At 43.0% G+C, this 15268-nt stretch overlaps 1 protein-coding gene across 1 annotated transcript in view; it reads right to left on the reverse strand.

Moving 5' to 3' along the window:
• RMP64 (ribonuclease MRP subunit p64) overlaps nt 1-9506 on the reverse strand; it is a 30342-nt gene extending 20836 nt beyond the window's left edge. Inside the window, exons 1-2 of the mRNA XM_082247193.1 lie at nt 9371-9506; nt 2816-2970 (exon numbers count right to left, since the gene is read on the reverse strand). Coding sequence (XP_082103319.1) covers nt 2816-2970; nt 9371-9455 — 240 coding nt within the window. The 5' untranslated portion in view covers nt 9456-9506. The remainder of the gene's footprint in view (nt 1-2815; nt 2971-9370) is intronic.
• Between the last annotated feature and the right edge of the window lie 5762 nt (nt 9507-15268).

The raw sequence follows: 15268 nt of genomic DNA on the forward strand, positions 1-15268 counted from the left end.
CTGCATTGTCGCAGTTCATCCTGAGTACCAGATATCTCTCATCTGATAACACGATTATCTTTATAGTTGGTGTCAAACCGAGTTTGCTGTATCCCCAGATTCTATTTTACAAAGTATACAGTGATCATTTTATTATCTAGCCCAGGGCAGGGGTCTCCAAACTTTAAAAAACAAAAAGGGCCAGTTTATGGTCCTTTAAATTTTAGGGGGGGGGGGGTGCAGACTGTGGCCAGTGGGAATAGATAAGGTCTCAGGCTTGGGGGTCAGCAGGAGCAAAAACGACATAGTGCCCATAATCAGTAGAAGGAATAGGGTCACATCATTGGTGTTATTGGGAGGAATAGTGACCCTTTCAATGAGAAAACAGTGCTGCATGGGTCACAGTTTGGAGAACACTAGTCTTGCCCATGACTTAACAAGAGGCAAAGGTAATGGCTAGCTAACTTTGTCAGAGCAACTCCAAAACTGCTGCTCTTGTGGGATTTTCCCAGTTTGCAGTGATCAGGACCTATCAAAAGTGGTCTAGGGAAGGAAAACTGGAAAACCTGTGACATTCATAATGGGTCAAGACTCATGTATGTGCTTGGGGAACAACGGCTTGTCCATGTAGTCTGATCCAATAGAAGTCTTGTTCAAATTGCAATTGTTGATGTACCAATCGTATAAATATTGCTGGTATTACTGAACTATTGTGTAATTGGTTGCTCGTAATGTCTATGTTATGGACAATTTTATATTATTGTGATTTTGTTTAATAAACTTTCGATATTTTACTAATTTCTGTATTCATGTATATCATTTGTCCATGGCGGTACCTTTAAAGTCCACTTAGCCCCCCCAGTTCTCTTTTCTATATTCAAATTGCAAGTTAATGTTGGTTCTAATAGGCGTCACAATATTGATTTATTGGGTCTTGGTGGGGGTAGATTGGTCATATTCCTTGATGGCAGTGGCCTCTTTTAGCAGGATTATGCACTCTGCCACAATGCAAACATGGTTCAAGAAACACAACAATGAGATCTGGATGTTGACTTGGCCTCCAAATTTCAATCTGTGGGATGTGCTGGAAAAAACAAGTCTGATCCATGGGGGCCTCACCTCCCAACTTACAAGAACCTTTACTGATGGCTTGGTGTCAGATACCACAGCATACCTTCAGAGGTCTAGTGGAGTCCATGCCATAATGCGTCAGAGCTGTTTTGGCAGCAAAAGGAGGACCTACCCAATATAAAAGGTGGGTGGTCATAGTTTGTTACCTTTAGATTGGATAGGATTCTTTCCAGCAATAGAGCTATTACTAATGTAGGCTTGAACAGGCTTGAAGTCACGGGTAACAAAATTGCACAAATTTAAATGTAAAAACCTTATGTGTTGCTCCTGAGGTCAACCAACAATAAAAGACGAAGGCTATCCAGCCCTACTTCTATATCCAAAGACCACAGAACATCCAAGCATCGACCACTAAGAACTCCTTTCTGTGAAACCACCAACTTTTAGGACAGTGTTTCCTAAAGCACTCCACCAACTGTTCATTTTCTGTGAATATTCACATAGGTAATTTAGGCTCCGTTTCCACTATCGCGGCTACGAAGTCGTGCTATTTCTAGCGCAACTTCGTAGTGTAAGTTGTTTGCGGCTTTCAGTGCGACTTGTCCGTCATTATAGAAGGAAGTCGCACTGAAGTCGGCCCAAAAGTAGTGCACAAGTCGCTGAAGTCGCAGCAGTTAGAACGGGTCAAATTGAAATGAATGGCTTTTGACTTGCTGTGCGACTTGACATGTGTCAAGTCGCACAAGTCGCAATAGTGGAAACGGAGCCTAAATCATACTGTATAGGCACCAAATACTTGAAACACTGTTTTTAAGCCTCAAGAACAAAGTGCCTGATAGTTCTCTACATCAGAGCTCGACAAACCCCAGGCGCCAGGTCACATTGGCGACTAGAATTAGCGGCCTGGCAACTGGGTTACACTGCCAGAGGGGGTCTTGTCAGACATACCAAGTCTCCTGCGAGGTGCGGGAGTCTCCCGCATGCAGGCTGCAGCTCCCTGACACCAGCAAGTGCCATGCCCGCATGCAGGAGACTCCCACACCTCGCAGGAGACTTGGGATGTCTGGCGAAAGAACGGTATCTGTCAGCTGTGACAGAGCGGAGTTGATGCCTCGCGTGTAGTTCCGGCTCTGTCCTGTCACAGGCGGAGTGATATCAAATGCACAGGAATACAGGAAATGCACAGGATACAGGAAGCATCGGCTCTGCATGCTTCCTAAAGCGCCGCTTCGTGATCTTCACAAGCGTTTCCCACCAGTAGTACCCGCAAGGTGTACCCACAGCAGTAAGTCACATGTGCTAGGGGTGAAACTAGCCCCCAGTACATAATTGTAAATATCCAAGCATGTGCAGCGTTTCTGACTCCTACCACCAAGTGGTCATGGTGGTTGGAGTGTTCCTCTAATCTCTCTCAGAAGAAGTAAACAAAGTACACACGGGTCGAATGGTGGGCAACATCAGCCGGTTCATTAAAAACTGTCCGCCATTGGGCCTGTGTGTTTGGCAGCCGGTCCAAAAGAAGCCGGCCATTCGGCATGCGTGAAAAAATCTAGCTGGTTCCTAGAGTTCAAGCAAACTTTGTCAAGCCTGGAGCATGGAGCTCCGGAAACACAAAAAAAGGGATTCCAAAATGCTGAATGCACACAGATGCTTTGTTCTGCAAAGTACAGACACCATGATTAGAGGAAGGAATAGGCAGAGAAAATACCTACATTGATAGGACAAAAGGAAATTCTTGGTCACATCAGAAATGTAATATTTGTACCTGCTTTAAAGCCAGATATGGCTTGTGGGAGTTCAGCCGGTGATGATAAATATATAATACAGAATCCAGAGTAGCAGCTTCAACATTCAGTTCTTTGCTCTTCAAGAAGGAGTCGGCAGATTGACAACTTTCTGAGAGATTGACGAGGAGTTGTTCTAAATATGAAAAGAATACGATTTCTACATGTTGAACCCTTTCCATATACACATATGAATTGTTGGAATAACAATGTATAAAACAAAACTAGTTCATATACAATAAATACAAACAACTAGTACAATTGAACCCCTTAACACTGGCCATAGTCATATGTGGCAGCACAATGCCAAGGTGCACCGCATATCAGGTGTGTTTAAAGTTTGGTGAATGGTTCGATAACTCAATGGCAACATGGGCCAGGTGTGCGCACATGCACATGGCTATCCAGAGATACGAAGAGAAGCACCGCCTAGCGTAGAGTACATGTGTAAATCCACTGCAGGCAGTCGAACGTAGTCTGTTGTGAGGTAGAGTCACAGTGCAATGAACCAATGAGTGAACATTAAGTTCTGCTAAAAATTAGGGAAAACAGTGACGGAGAGGCTTTCACGACGGGAAGGATAAGCCACGTTTGGGTCAGCCGTTGACAAGCTGAACCCCAGACACGATCGTGCGAGTGCGACAAATGCTGGCATGAGATCGGCGACTGACTAAGATTGATGGCGAAATAACTGGGCACTAGCAAGAACATGATGTGCACCATCAGCTGCGAAGATTTGGGTAAAGTGGAACATCCATTTCTGGTTTGTGCCGCACAAGCTGACAGACGAACAGAAAGCAAAATGGATGGAAACCTCTGGAGATTTCATTACCATGTGTGACCAGGCTCCATCTTTTCTGGGAACCATTGTCAAAGGGGATGAGACCTGGTGCTACCAATTCAATCCTGAATTCAAGTGGTAATTGATAAAATGGCACTCAAAGTCTTCCCTGAGACCCAAAAAGTGTCGTCTGCAAAAGTCCAAGGTCAAGGACGTGACGGCAATCAAAGAATGTGTGACAGTGGTTCTTGCGATTGATTCCTAAAGAGGAAGTCACGTGACCAGTGACGCAATGCATAGAAAGAGCCTATGACATCAGATCTGGTGTCACTGCGACGCATATACATGAGCTGAAGCCGCTCCCTGCTTCACAAGTGTTCTTATTGGATTTTATGCGACTTACAATCTTCCTAAATGTGAGTGTATCAGATTAAGTTGTTTTTAAGTAATAAATCTGATTTAAAAAAAAAAAAAAAAAAAAAAAAAAAAAAAAAAAAAACGTACTGCACAATGAAATCATTCTGTTTGTTCAAAATTATATGTGGAGCCTACCCTGGGCAGAGGAGGATTCAAGGGAAGATAGAGGATCTTCTTGTGATGCGGTTGTTCACACTGAGAGATATCTGTTTGTTTCAGGTGAGCGTGTATTGCACTCAAGGTGGAAAGCAGGTGGGTTGGATCCTACACAGGAATCACTACAGATCACTGAAGACTTTCATTTATATTGTGGAGCACCTATGCACAAACTTTTATCAAATTTATTGGGAGACGAACTTCTGGCCATTATTATAAATATATATATTTATATTTTTTAATCTTTCTATTTTTATTATCACTGCTTTATAGTGCACTGTTGTATTGGTGTTACTGTTTTAGGGGTTTTCTATATGGACTTTCTTTACTTATATGTATTTTTTATCACTTCAATTATTTGTTAAAAAAACAAAAGAAAAGAAATAAAAGAAATATGGTCTGCCACCTTTTCTGTCCAGTTGCCTCCATCCCTAAATACATATGCAAAAAAAACAAGGAGAAACCAAGGAAAAAAATGGGACTTTGAGTGTGGACAGCTGGACTGTATGATGAATACATTTATTAAAAAGAGTCACATATACAACCGATGAGGACACATACAGAGAATTGGCATACAAAAGATTGTAAAATTCACATTAATTAAAAGTAAATACAATTTCACATGGATCACACTAGGATCTCTAAAAGGTATAACAGATTTAATATGACTTCATGCTCACTGTAGGCTTGCAGTCTTTACTTATATCAGATTTGAAATTACATATGAGTTATTTTAGGCTCGACGCGTTTCTTGGACCTCCGTCCATTCATCAGGAGCTTAAGTACAGGTTGTATATCTTAAACTGGTAATCTAAATTATAACAAAATATAAATGAGACGGGGTTTAATTATAATATATTGAAAAAGGAGAAAAAAAAAAAAAGAAAAAAATGGTAGAGAAAACACCACCTTGAGTAGTATGATATGTTTGAAAAAATACTAGCCGATCCGGAGAACGCCTGGTCCGGGGCTGGGGCATAGACAATAACCAGCATGGGGGGCAGCCGGAATGAAGAAAACTGAGAACCAAAAATCAAAAAAAAACCGCACTACAAGAATTGGCAGCAATCCGAAAGATGGCACAGGAGGCACGCTGGGATCAAAAAGATAAAAATATATATATATATGTATAAGTATATCCATGTATTGGGTAAACAATGGGGAAGATTAATCATCCAAGGAGACAACTGAGATAGACAAACTAGCCCAGGAAAAGCTGCCAGGAATGCAGCCAAGGAATTTTACAGTCTTTTGTATGCCAATTCTCTGTATGTGTCCTCATCGGTTGTATAGGTGACTCTTTTTAATAAATTTATTCATTTATTCATCATACAGTCCAGCTGTCCTCACTCAAAAGTCCAATTTTTTCCTTGGTTTCTCCTTGTTTTTTTTGCATATTCAATTATTTGTTGTTGAAAGCATCACATTGTATAATAAGTAGAACAGCACACCACTTAATTACTATACAGGCGGGTCCCCGGGTTACAAACACGATAGGGACTGTAGGTTTGTTTTTAAGTCAAGTTTGTAAGTCGGAACAGGAACATTTTCAATTTTAGCTCTAGCCAAAATAATCATTTTTACGTTTATTGGATGGTACAGGGGTGTGAACCCTCCCCTATGCTATTTGTTTTGCTGTCTGTGCTCCTGTTCAGAAGATGTCACCTCACTTTCTGTCCCTATGACAACTGGATTTTGAACATTTTGGGTTGTTGGAAACAAGGATTAGTGATAAAGCTTCAGTGGAGACTCCTTTTTCCCATGAGAACTCCTACAGGAGTGAATTTCCCTTCCAAGGGGTAGATTTCCCCTCACTTCTGGTTGTCTCTCTCCATTAGTAAGTAGGAGTCTTTTGTAAAGGCCCGTACACACCTGCAGATTGTCGGCCGAAAAGATTCGGCCGACGACCGATCGGCCGATTTTCGGCTTGTTAGTATGATGCTTCCGACAGCCGACAGCGCACTTTCGGCCAAACAGAATCTGTCGTGCAAGCATTAAAAATTTTGTATGCCGACACCAGAACGGCCGATTGTTCGCCAGTCAGTACAGAATTCGGCCGACAGACAGCAGATTTGCAAGACTGGGCATGCTCAAAAAAGAAAAAAAAACACAGGGAAAGTTAACCATCACATGACATCACTTCTGCAGTCGGCGGACAAAATTCGTGTGCAGTCTTTTGCACTTTTCAGCGGACACGACAGCCCGGGGACAAAAGACGGCTGATCGTTCGGCCGATGATCGGTACGTGTGTACGGGGCTTAAGTTGGATGTTTGTAACCCGGGGACCGCCTGTAGTCGATTCCTAATGAGGCCTTCGCTGACAGTTTCCAGAAGCTTTATGAACATTGCCAAAAGTGTGTTGTGAAGGGTGGCGAATATTTTAAAGGCCAATAAAAGGTAATTTGTTTGTATCTTCCATTTTGTTTTTTTTTTCCTGATACCATTCATTGAACATTTTAGAAACACCTTGTATGCATACAGCCAGCACCCCTAGCAAAGTGACCACCACATTTACTTACAGCTCCCAGTCATGTTTTACAATCAGGAGTGGGGAGGGCTCCCGATCATGTGATCATTTTGACAGCCAATCACACTGATTGCATGAATGGGAAGCTCACAGAATATTTCCAGCATTATGAATTTGTAAAGGGTTGTCTCCCATCAACTGTAAAGGGTTGATATACAACTTACATGTTTTTGCAAAATTAAAGCTGAACTGCAGGTATAACCTTAATGCAGTAATAAACCAAAAGCAAAACATTTATTATATTGCAGATGACCAATTCTTAGATGTGATGACTGCATTTGTTTTCTTTTAGCACTTTGTTTTTTTTTTCCATCTTGATTTCCGGACAGCAAGTCTGTTTTTCACAGCACAAGCTCTCCAGCAGAATGTATCAGTACACATGGATGAGACAAACCAATTAACACTGGCATGTAAAATCTTTATCCTAAAAAAAAAAAAAAAAAAAAAAAAAGGAAAACACTGTTTGTTGTAACTGATTATAAAGTGTGAGCTGGATTTGTCTGCAATTTGTTAGTGTAATTAAATCTGCTAATACTTTTAACACTCCCCCTCCTCCAGACTGGCAATGCTGTCGACTGCTGTACCTTCTGTACTCATTCCTCCAGAGTTGGGTCTCGCAAAAAAAAAAAAAAAAAAACAACAACAGCTGCTGAAGACGTGGGATTACGAAACGTGTACAGCGCCGTCGCATCACTTCCGGTTCCAGCATTCGCATGGAGCGCATTGCGTTCCAAAGACCTATTACACGCTCGTTTTACATTGGATTATTGTGAGTTCCCATTTTTATGTGTTAATGCGAATAAAGAGTTTAAGCAATATTACACTATTGGCCTTTTTTTATCCACCTGCCTACACCTTGTTCTGCTATACCTGGCTGTGACTGGAGCATATACTTTATATGAGAGCGGACCCCCCTGAGACCTGGGCATTCCTGTAGGAACCATTCCGGAGCCATACTGGGCACTCCTGACCTATCCCTACCCCAGGACCCCCGGAGAGGAACAGGATTCAACAGAGGGATTACCTCCTGTATCTATATACCCACTCTTTACCCCTGTGTGGGGTATTTCTGGTGAGTGGGCTACCTACCTTAGGGGCACCGAGCACCTCACCTACCACCCACCACGGGGGTTGATTCCAGTATGAAGAATTTTGTCACTTATATGGACTAATCTTTTTTGTCACTTAGTTTATCTTCATTTATTAGTTATCATCTTTGATGCACCAGATATATACAGCACAGTTTTTTTGCTGCCACTGAGTCACTTTATGTAGATTTCATTTAATTGCACTGGTCACTTTAATTATTTAATAACTTATATAAATTTACATTTGCACTTTATTGGACCCATTTATATTTAATATCCCTTTATACACTTAGTCGCTTTATACACTGCAATCGTTATTTATTTAAATATTTTAGATACTTTGTAAGGTTTGAACCTTTTGCCACATTATATTTTAGCTTATTTTGTGATTATTTATCTTTGTGCCACTGATATTTATTCATCTTTGTGCATTTCTTTACACACTTTCGTGTCAAATTATCTACATACCTTACAGTAGACAGCGCCATTCCCATACCTAGATTTCATATTTTATATAGTCTCTGACTATATTTCTGGGAGGCTGCAGCCTACTCACCTACCCAATATATATCCTTTAGCACGAGTTCAACACTTTGATTAGACTGTACTCTGCTACCTATCGCCAACGACATGTAAAACTAGAAATCTCTGTAGCTAGTAGGACACGGCCATTTGTTGGTCTGAGCATCCAATCACCAGTGCCAACTGCTGTCACATGGCAGTAGGGGGCAGCCAGATAGGCTCTGGGCAGGTTTCAGGAGTAGAAGCTTGCTCAGAATTTCTGATGAGCCTGGTGGTGACTCAGGAGTAAAGGGAGAAGGTAGGTAGCCAAACCTCCAACACAACCCACTCCATTAGTGCTCATTCATGCCAGCCACTTCAGCAAAACATGGGTGTGCTGATGTGTATTGTTACAACACAAGGATTTAAGTTTGTTTTTGTTACTTTTTTGCATTGAAATGTCACAAAATGACATTAGGCCCCCGTCACACCAGTGCGACTTGTCATCCGATTTGATGAGTCGCACTCTATTTTGGTAACTGAACTGTTCAAATCAGGGGTGCTATTTTTGCCGATTTCAGGTGCGACATGCATAGACATCTGTGCATAAAGCCGCACAGATGTCAGCCAAGTCGCACTGACATGCGGCATGCGATTTCAAGTGAAGCTCCACGATTCAACGTGAACCTGGGCTCATTCAGTTCTATTAAACCCAATGCAGTGACACACAGCATGGGGAGTGGCACTCCATACAAATGTAGATGCATTTTTTCAGAGGATGATGCAAACTGAGCTCTTCATTGTGTTGATCATGCATTGATCTATATTCTATACAGATCAGCAGACATGGTGTGAATGAGCCCTAATGACAGTCATCTCATCACCTACCTCATGAGCCAGTGAGCTCCACTAAAGGATAGACCCTGATCAGAAGCACAGTGTTCTGTACTGGAGGGGTCATGCTGTATGCAGTGCAGGGAAGCTGGCAGTGTCTAGTATGGGCAGTTCATGCTCTTCTATGAAGCAGCCAGAGGCGGCGCTGTAGTGCAGAGCTCCGTGCACTCACCTGTGTCTTCCCCCAGCGGCAAGGACACCTGGCATTGGATGGCAGGACGAGGGATATCCAGGCGGTTCCAGGGTTCAGCTGCCATATTACAGCACCCAATTCTACCACAGCAACGTGTGTATGAGTTCACAGTGCCCCGGAAGTACTCACTCCATGACACCAAAACTTCCTGCTCACCGATGGCCCCGCCCATGTAAACACACGTGTGTCCCTGCTGTACTGCAGAGCTGAGTATGGATCATGGTCCATCATTTACTGGGACCGACCGACTGAGACATCACTTTATCGGGGCTAATGACAGGGTACATACAGCTCCAATCATCTGTGGAAGAGTATATATCTACACATTTAAAACGGATATTTACTCACCAATGGGTTTTTATTTTTTGCTGAATAAAAAAGAAATTTTTCTTAGTTTCTGTTATAACATTTTGTAAATAAGTCATTTTTCTTCCCTGATAAGCTGCAGTGATGGGCACTAATACGCTGCATTGATAGGCACTGATAAGGCTGCAGTGATGGGCACTAATATGCTGCATTGATAGGCACTGATAAGCTGCAGTGATGGGCACTAATACGTTGCATTGATAGGTACTGATAAGGCTGCAGTGATGGGCACTGATAAGGCTGCAGTGATGGGCACTAATACGCTGCATTGATAGGCACTGATAAGCTGCAGTGATGGGCACTGATAAGCTGCAGTGATGGGCACTGATAAGGCTGCAGTGATGGTCACTAATACACTGCATTGATAGGCACTGATAAGCTGCAGTGATGGGCACTAATACACTGCATTGATAGGCACTGATAAGCTGCAGTGATGGGCACTAATATGTTGCATTGATAGGTACTGATAAGGCTGCAGTGATGGGCACTAATACGCTGCATTGATAGGCACTGATAAGCTGCAGTGATGGGCACTGATAAGGCTGCAGTGATGGTCACTAATACACTGCATTGATAGGCACTGATAAGCTGCAGTGATGGGCACTAATACACTGCATTGATAGGCACTGATAAGCTGCAGTGATGGGCACTAATATGTTGCATTGATAGGTACTGATAAGGCTGCAGTGATGGGCACTAATACGCTGCATTGATAGGCACTGATAAGCTGCAGTGATGGGCACTAATACATTGCATTGATAGGTACTGATAAGGCTGCAGTGATGGGCACTGATAACGCTGCACTTATGAGGCTGCACAGATAGGCACCGAAAAGCTGCACAAATGGGCACTAATAAGCTGCATTGATAGGCACTAATAAGCTCCACTGATGTGCACTGATACGTCTGCACTGATGGGCACTCATAAGCTGCACTGGTGGACACATACACTGCACTGATAAACTGCACTGATAGGCACCGTTAAGCTGCACTCATAGTCACTGTTAAGCTGCACTAATAATCTGCACTGTTGGGAACTGATAAGCTGCACTGATGGCTACTGATAAGCTGCACAGATGGGCACTGAAGAGGCTGCACTGATGGGCACTGATGAGGCTGCACTGATAGGCAGCACTAATGATCAGTTCCCTGATTATCAATGTAAATGCTATACTCACTGTGCCCTGATAGATTAAAAAGACAAAGCACGTTAGGAAAGGAGAGCCGATAATCGGCTCAGCTGATCACATGGTGCTGGATGAAGGATGTGCTGGAACTGAAGAGAATCCAGAGAAGGGCAACATAGCTAATAAAAGGAACTGGAGAATCTCAGCTATGAGGAAAGACTGCAAGCATTGAACTTATTCTCTCTGGAGAGGAGACGCTTGAAAGGGGATATGATCGCCATATACAAATACCTTACCGGTGACCTTCGCATAGAGAAAAAACGTTTTCAGTGGGAGGGAGTTTAAAAAGTCAAAGCGGCCATTCATTGAAATTGGAGGAGAAGCAGTTTAGCCATAAACTTCATAGATGGTTCTTTACTGTCAGAGCAGTGGGGATTTGGAACTCTCTTCTACAAGCAGTGGTATCAGCAGAGAGTGTCCCTAGTTTCAAAAACTTTTAGATGGGCATCTTAACGGCCGCAACATACAGTTTTATGGGATTTAATATTGACATAACCTCACACACATACACACAACAGGTTGGACTGGTGTCTTTATTTAACCTTACCAATTATATAACTATAGTAAAGGGCTGCTGTGATTGGCCTTTTACCCGATCTGGGATCAGCTGTGTCAAAGGGACGCAGTGATCACAGACACTTCCTGATAAACGTAGAAAGCACGTTCTCAGGTGGACATCTAGGCTCACACTCCCAGAACTGTAGAGCCGCACTGTAGCTGTATATCAGCTTTAGTGCAGTTGTAAAGTGGTTAAGGTAATTTGAACATGTGTTACAGTGATGTTCCACCCCTCCCCCTCCAAAAATTAAAAGTCAGCAGCTACAAATACTGTAGTTGCTGAGTTTTACTATTAGGGCACTCACCTTTCCATGCATCCAGCGGTGTCCTCACCTGAGCCGATTCTTGAATCGGCTCTCGGGTGCTGGCACAGCCATTTCAGCTAAGGGAAACTGGCAGTGAAGCCTTGCAGCTTCTCAGTGGGTTTCTTACTGCGCATGCGATAATTGCGCTGCGCTCTGTAAAAGGGCCAGCTGCAGGGGGGAGGAGAAGGGGGCCAAACTTACATGTCTCTTCGCCGCAGCGAACTCAGCTGGAAGTGGGAGCGGGTACCTGTCAAAACCAGGTACCTGCTCAACCCTAAAAGGTGCTAAATGTGACAGCGAAAGGGGGGTAGGAGGCAGACAAGCAGAGCTTCTGCTTTTGGGTGGAGCTCCACTTTAAGCTGGCCATAGATGGAGAGAATTTTGAACAAAAATTCTTAGGAAAATAATTTGTTTGTTTTGCTAATCATTAATGGGTCAAATCGGCGTTGGTTTTCAACCACAGTGACAAGAAACTTTGAAGGAGTGGGATAGAAACATTTTCTTGCTCTTCTTACTTTGTATGGAGTTTCCGTTCGGTAAAGTAAATTTATTCAATTTAGTCAACTTATTCTAAAATCAAATGTAAAGTAGAACTTTAGGTAAAACTTTTTTTTTTTTTTTTCATTTTGGATAGAGCAAGGGAGTGTTATAACCAGATTTATTTTCCCTATCTTTGTCCCATTGGGGAGATTTCCCTTCACTTCCTATCCCATAGCCAAACAGGACGTGAGGGGAAATCCCTGCAAATTAATGGAATTCCTTGGGGACCCCCAGGTCACCAGAAATAGTGTCCCCATTGGAAGATTTCTCCTCTATTACTTTTCTGGAGACAACCCAAAATTTGGGATTTTCTTTTACTTTCACCTTTAATTATAATTAGGGATAGACCGATATGTTTTTTTCAGGGCCGATACCGATATTTTAGTCACAACCTATCGGTATTGGCCGATATGGGCCGATATTTTGTACATTTAAAGTTTTGAAAAATAAAGACAATTTTTGACACAAATCTGGTACTGAACATGTTAATTTTTGTTTAATGCCTAATGGCTGGCTTGCTGGCACCCTGTGGTGGGTGGGTGGGTGGATGGCACAGGGGCTGTGGGTGGCTGGCTTGTGCAGAACCTGTGGGCAGCTGGTTGGTATAGTGCCTTTGGCTGGCTGGTACAGGGCCTGTGGGTGGCTGGCTGTCTGGCACGCTGTGGTGGGTGGCTGGCTGTCTGGCACCCTGTGGTGGGTGGGTGGCTGGCACAGGGGCTGTGGGTGGCTGACTGGTACAGGGCCTGTGGGTGGCTGGCTGGTACAGTGCCTGTGGCTGGCAGGTGCAGGTCCTGTGGGTGGCTGGCTGGTACAGGGCCTGTGGGTGGCTGGCTGGTACAGGGCCTGTGGGTGGCTGGCTGGCACCGGGGCTTCTGTGGGTGGGTGTATGGCTGTGATACACTCCCGCAAGACTAGTCCTGACTCCAGACGAGGCTGTCCAAGGCAAGGGAAGCGGCCTAAGAAGGCAGAATGACGTCACAAAAATACCGGCAATATATCTGGGGCCGATACCAATATATCGGGGAAAGTGCATATCGGCCTTGCCGATAATCGGCCTATCCTTAATTATAATGATAACCAGGACAAATAGGGTGAATCTCCTTAATGGGGACACAGACAGCAATAAAAACTGACAGGTGTTCTAATACCTCTCCACTCTATCCAAAACTTTAAAAAAAGTAGTTGCCTTTAGTTATACTTTAACCACTTGCCACCCTGCTCCTGTAGATATACTGTGGCAGGGTGGGGCTGCACATGCAGGCTCAGTCACGTATATATACATGATTGAGTCTGCTGCTGTTTAGGAGTGCACTGCTGCTGGGGCACGCATGACCTATGACTGGTAACCAAGTATCATGTGCACTTTTTTATTCCTACGTGAAAAGACACTGACCCTAACCATGACACTGCCCTAGCTCAAACCTAGATCTATTTATTTTAATTCTATTTCATTTTTGTCAGAGAATTTTATGGCAAATCCAAGAATTTAGAATTGCCATCAGAACAATAGGTAGGAGAATTCCTACAAGGGAGGCACGTGTTCTTTTCACACTTGTGTAAGCTGGGAATTTCCCTAATTTGGGAAGAAATCCTGTTACTTCCAGTGGCATCCCCAGCATAGGAAGAAAAGAGGAGAATGCCCCAAAGTGACAAGGGTCATGAATAATAAACACAAAGGGGGTGTAACGGAACCACGACCCACAATGTGCTTTTGTGTTTCCGTCATATATAGGGCTTCCTCCAATCGTGAACATAGATATCAGATATTACAGCCTCACCTACATACAAAACTAGCCGAGAATAGCTTGTGTAAGATCTGGAACATTTATTGAACAAACTCACACCAAATATATACCCCCACCAGGTCAGGTGCCTGATTACATTATCATATGCAGATGAAATTGTGTACAGAAATATAATTAACATATCTAAGGAACAACCAACACAAACAGTATTCTACTTTCCCACTAGCAACTAATAGATGATAGTGATTTAATTAACAAGCCAATTAACTAGGTGAGTTAATCACAACAATCAACAATGTGTGGAAGACAGGTGGTTGAGCTGATGACATTAGCATCTGCCATAAGTCTGACTGTGAGAAGCAGTCTCCTATTGGCAATAGGCAGCTAGGTCTTTAACATGGATCCTAGTATATGCAACCTTCTTCAACATACAGTTCAAAGAGTTAAATGAAAGGGGCAGTAACCCATAGCAGCCAATTAAATTTAGCTTTGCCTAAGTCAGACCTCTGCAAAATGTATTCTATGCAGTTGCCTAAGTACTGCACTTTTAACTTTCAGCTTTGCTTCTTGCACAATTTTTTAAGCCTAATGTGTCCAACACAATGCAGCAGTACTTAGTACAAAAACAAGTGGTTGTGAAATCAGCCCCCGTATAAGCATGCCTCTAACCTTCAAGCCTCAGTTTTGTGAGCAAGCAGTGCATACGTCCAAAAACACAGGAGGGGGAGACTTGTGTCCCTCAGTAGACTTTAAAAAAAATATTTTATAGTAAGTACAAACATTTTATTTACTCAAGCCTAGGGACAAAATAAATTCTGAAACATTCAGGACTGGGCAACAGTCGTACCATAACCAAAGGCCATCTTCAACAACCAGAAGAACCAATCCCTGAATCGAAACCAGACTAGTTGATGATTCCAGCAGGACAGGGGAACTAACGACCCTGGGGAAGTCACAGAAGATCAACCTAAAGCTCAGTCCAGAAAAACAATAGCTACCAAAGGAAAGGACAACTTTGAAAGACACTGAGTCTGCACCAGCAGCAGCTGTAAGCTAAGCAACCACCAACAGATGCAGTGATTTAACTACCCGAAAGGTGAAAACAGACCAACAACATGAATTGCCCAGAAAGGAAAATTGTCAACTAAGGATGATAAAAGACCCAAATCTTAAACAC

Source organism: Pelophylax lessonae (assembly GCF_965119305.1).
Source record: "Pelophylax lessonae genome assembly, chromosome: 2".
NCBI lineage: Eukaryota > Metazoa > Chordata > Amphibia > Anura > Ranidae > Pelophylax > Pelophylax lessonae.